General features: G+C 49.9%; 2 protein-coding genes across 3 annotated transcripts in view; one reads left to right on the top strand and one right to left on the bottom strand.

The window, feature by feature from the left end:
* The window catches only part of SYN3 (synapsin III), a 328,068-nt gene that overhangs the window by 198,626 nt on the left and 126,324 nt on the right, over positions 1-3,118 (bottom strand). The window lies entirely within an intron of this gene.
* TIMP3 (TIMP metallopeptidase inhibitor 3) overlaps positions 181-3,118 on the top strand; it is a 57,046-nt gene continuing 54,108 nt past the window's right edge. The window contains exons 1-2 of one of the 2 annotated variants that reach the window (XM_019515318.1): positions 193-274; positions 312-501. In XM_019515318.1, the coding sequence (XP_019370863.1) occupies positions 378-501 (124 nt within the window). In that variant the 5' untranslated portion in view covers positions 193-274; positions 312-377. Of the gene's footprint in view, positions 502-3,118 lie in introns of both variants that reach the window. The other variant, XM_019515317.1, reaches the window with a different exon arrangement.

The following is a 3,118-nucleotide window of genomic DNA, read 5'->3' as shown; positions in this document are numbered from 1 at the left end:
CTCCCCGCCTGCTCCCCCTCGCAGCCCCAACACACATGGAGGCGCATTATTCCCTATAAGGCGCTGAAGCCCGGGCTCCGACCCCGCCTCCAGCCCTCGGGCAGCCTCTCCCCGCTCCGCGGGAGTGAGGTAATGCGGGGCTGCGATTGGTCGCGGGGAGCGGCCCCCCAGGAGCCGGAGAGCGCGCGATCAAGGCTATAACTCCCCGCCCCAGCCCGGGGCAGAGCAGCAAAGGCGCCTCCAGCCTCCAGCGTCCCGGGCCCGGCAGCCGGAGGAGGGAGCGCGGGGCAGAGGCGCGGAGCCCGCCGGAGGAGACGCGGCACATCCACGGGGCGACCCCTCTCCGCCGGCAGCGTCCGGCCACCCCCCGCAGCACCATGCCCGCCGGGTGGCTCAGCCTCCTGGCGCTCCTCTGCAGCTGGAGCCTGAGCGCCTTGGTGGCGGAAGCCTGCACGTGCGTGCCCATCCACCCGCAGGATGCCTTCTGCAACTCGGACATCGGTGAGTGCCGCCCGCCTCCCCTCCCCTCCCCGGGCTCGCAGACATGCACCTGGTGGGCAAGGAGATGCACAGCCCGAGAGGCGGTGGCATCTCCATCCTTGGAGGGTTTGAAGACCCGGCTACAGGAAGCTGTGCCTGGGATGATCTCGTTGGGGCTGGTGCCGCTGGGAGCAGGGGGTTGGATTAGATGCCCTCCTTGAGGTCCCTTCCAGCCCCTCTCTTCTAGGAGTCTGGGATTTCCTGGGGACAGGCGGTGCAGCATCCTAAAGCCCAGGGGAGCAACATTAGCACTCTAGAGGGATGCGGGGGGCAAACTGTGGGACATAGACCCCCCTGGGGGACGTAGGGCATTTCTGGGGGGTATGCAGGAGAAATTGCCTGCTGGCAGTTTTAATTGTCATTATAGTAACAATTGGCATGTCAGGGGTTCAATGTAAAGTGTATGCTGGTAGGGGTATGTGGGCAGCTGGTAAACCTGGAAGGGGGTATGCATGAGGAAAAGTTTGGGAACCTCTGCTCTACACAGCAGGAGATAAAGTTACAACGTCCCCCTTCTCACTGACACACACGGCACTTACTGTACTGCTCTGATGTTACTTACACACACACGCGCGTGCACACGCACACACACACACACACACAAACGCTCATTGCTCTGATGTGACACTGACACATGCACCCCGCCTCCACTTCCTCCATAGCTCTGATGTTTTCTACCATCCAGAAAGTTCCCTGGTACTGTGGTGGGACAGAGAAGGGGACACCTTTTGCCAAAGCACTGACAAGTAACCAGCATGTGAAACACCGGGTGGGGGGAGCCGGGGCCAGCAAACACCCTTTGCTGGTTTGGGTTGCTGTATCTGGTTTAACTAGATCCATGTATGAAGAACTGCTTCCAAATGACTGGGTTTTCAGGTCCCCGCTTCCCCCAGACAGTTGAGGCTTGATCATTAAAGGTTTGTGTTGAAAATGGAAGGGGGTGGGTGGATTAAAGGACTAAACACTGCTCTGCCCTTTCCTGATATATCTAAATATATCCACAGCTTTTTGTAATTGCTTTATATCTCGCTCTCCAAAAAAAAGTGTGGTGTGCTTTATTTTCCCATTAGGAAGAGTTGCTAAAATGAAACTCTTGGAGTAGAAGCTGTTCCAAGACTACAACCTGTCCAAGAAAAACAAGTGTTGCACACTTTCTAGATATTAGTAATTGTAAAAGTGGTTTATTTTCTGCAGTGGGACAAAAACAAAATTGAAGGTGTGGGCAGCCTAAATGTCCCTTGCTAACCTGATGCCAAGAAAATACTAAGGAAACTGGACTAATTCTCCCAGGCTACGGAACTGCCTCTGGCAACTTGAAATAGTGTAATTCAGACCAGCTAGTAGCAACTATATAGGTTCTTTATACTAGGAACTTGTACGAAGGCCACAGAGGGGGGTAAACAAGTCTCTCAAGGATTTTGCATGCTGTCATCTTATCTCCAGAGTTTATTCCTTGTGCTTTCTGAAATAAAAATTACAAGCTGGAACAGTGGGGTGCTTGACCAGGAAAACCACAACGTATAGGAGTCTATAAAAATTTGGAAAGCTGAAAGACATGCCCATTGGTTCTTTCTGACATCCTCCTACTACAATCCTAGGTGCCCCACAAGCTTTCGTAAATGACAGCATTTTTATGGAAGCAAGGGAACAACTGCATAGCTCAAGGGAATGGGATAATGGAAACTCAATATCTAATTCCCTGCTTTGCATATTGCCTAGGTTGGAATTAAGTGACCAAATATGGTTACTATTTGATAGCTGTCCTGGGGTCTCCTGTATAATAACAAATGAGCTAGTAGTCTTGGTCCAGTCCCTAGCAAAGAGATGTCTGTGTACCAGTGGGTACAAACTATCTTTGCAGAGACAAAAGGTGCATGCACAATATTGACAACCCTGGAGGCTATTTCTGTACCTCAGAGTACAGACACATGAAAGTGATTTGGGACCTTTGCCTTGTTGATACCCACAGTCTTTAGTGAGACTGAGGACTTCAGTCTTCAAAGCAATTAACCTGACAGCATCCATGAAAAATACATGCAAAACCCCTCTACTTTTTCAGCAGAACATTGACTCAACATGGAATCTTGTCAATAGTATTTGAAAACAGTTGAACCAAGTGGTAAAAAAAAAAGTTTCTTTCTCTTGCTTTTAATAACCTTTCATTACAAAGACTGCAGTGCTGCATAGTTATAATTCATGTCTAGTTTATATAGTGTATTTGTTCCTGAAAGCCAAGAAAAACATTGCATGTTAATAGTGCTGGTAAGGCTACAGTTTGCTTCAGTGATGACAGCCTGAAAAATATTATAAAAACTTTTCTATATCAAGAGGACCCTTCCAGAAAGCTGCCCTTTTCAAAGTTCACTTCACAACTTTTATTGCTGCAGCTTTCTTTACTTTGTATCAGGAGGTGTGTTAGCTAAGAGGCAGCAACCCAAGATACTTGTGCCTTCCCTGAAAGCAAGGGGGTTTGAGAAGCTAGTTTGTCTGCTTTGACAGCAGGGGCCTCCTCTGCATGTGCCCTTCATTTGCTGCAAGCCAGGAGAATTCATGCTTATGCTGGTCTCCTTTAATAGTT

Source organism: Gavialis gangeticus, unplaced genomic scaffold, assembly GCF_001723915.1.
Source record: "Gavialis gangeticus isolate Ggan-Ray unplaced genomic scaffold, GavGan_comp1, whole genome shotgun sequence".
Lineage (NCBI taxonomy): Eukaryota > Metazoa > Chordata > Crocodylia > Gavialidae > Gavialis > Gavialis gangeticus.
Note: the sequence above shows the minus strand (reverse complement) of the source record. Positions and strands in the feature narration are given on the sequence as shown.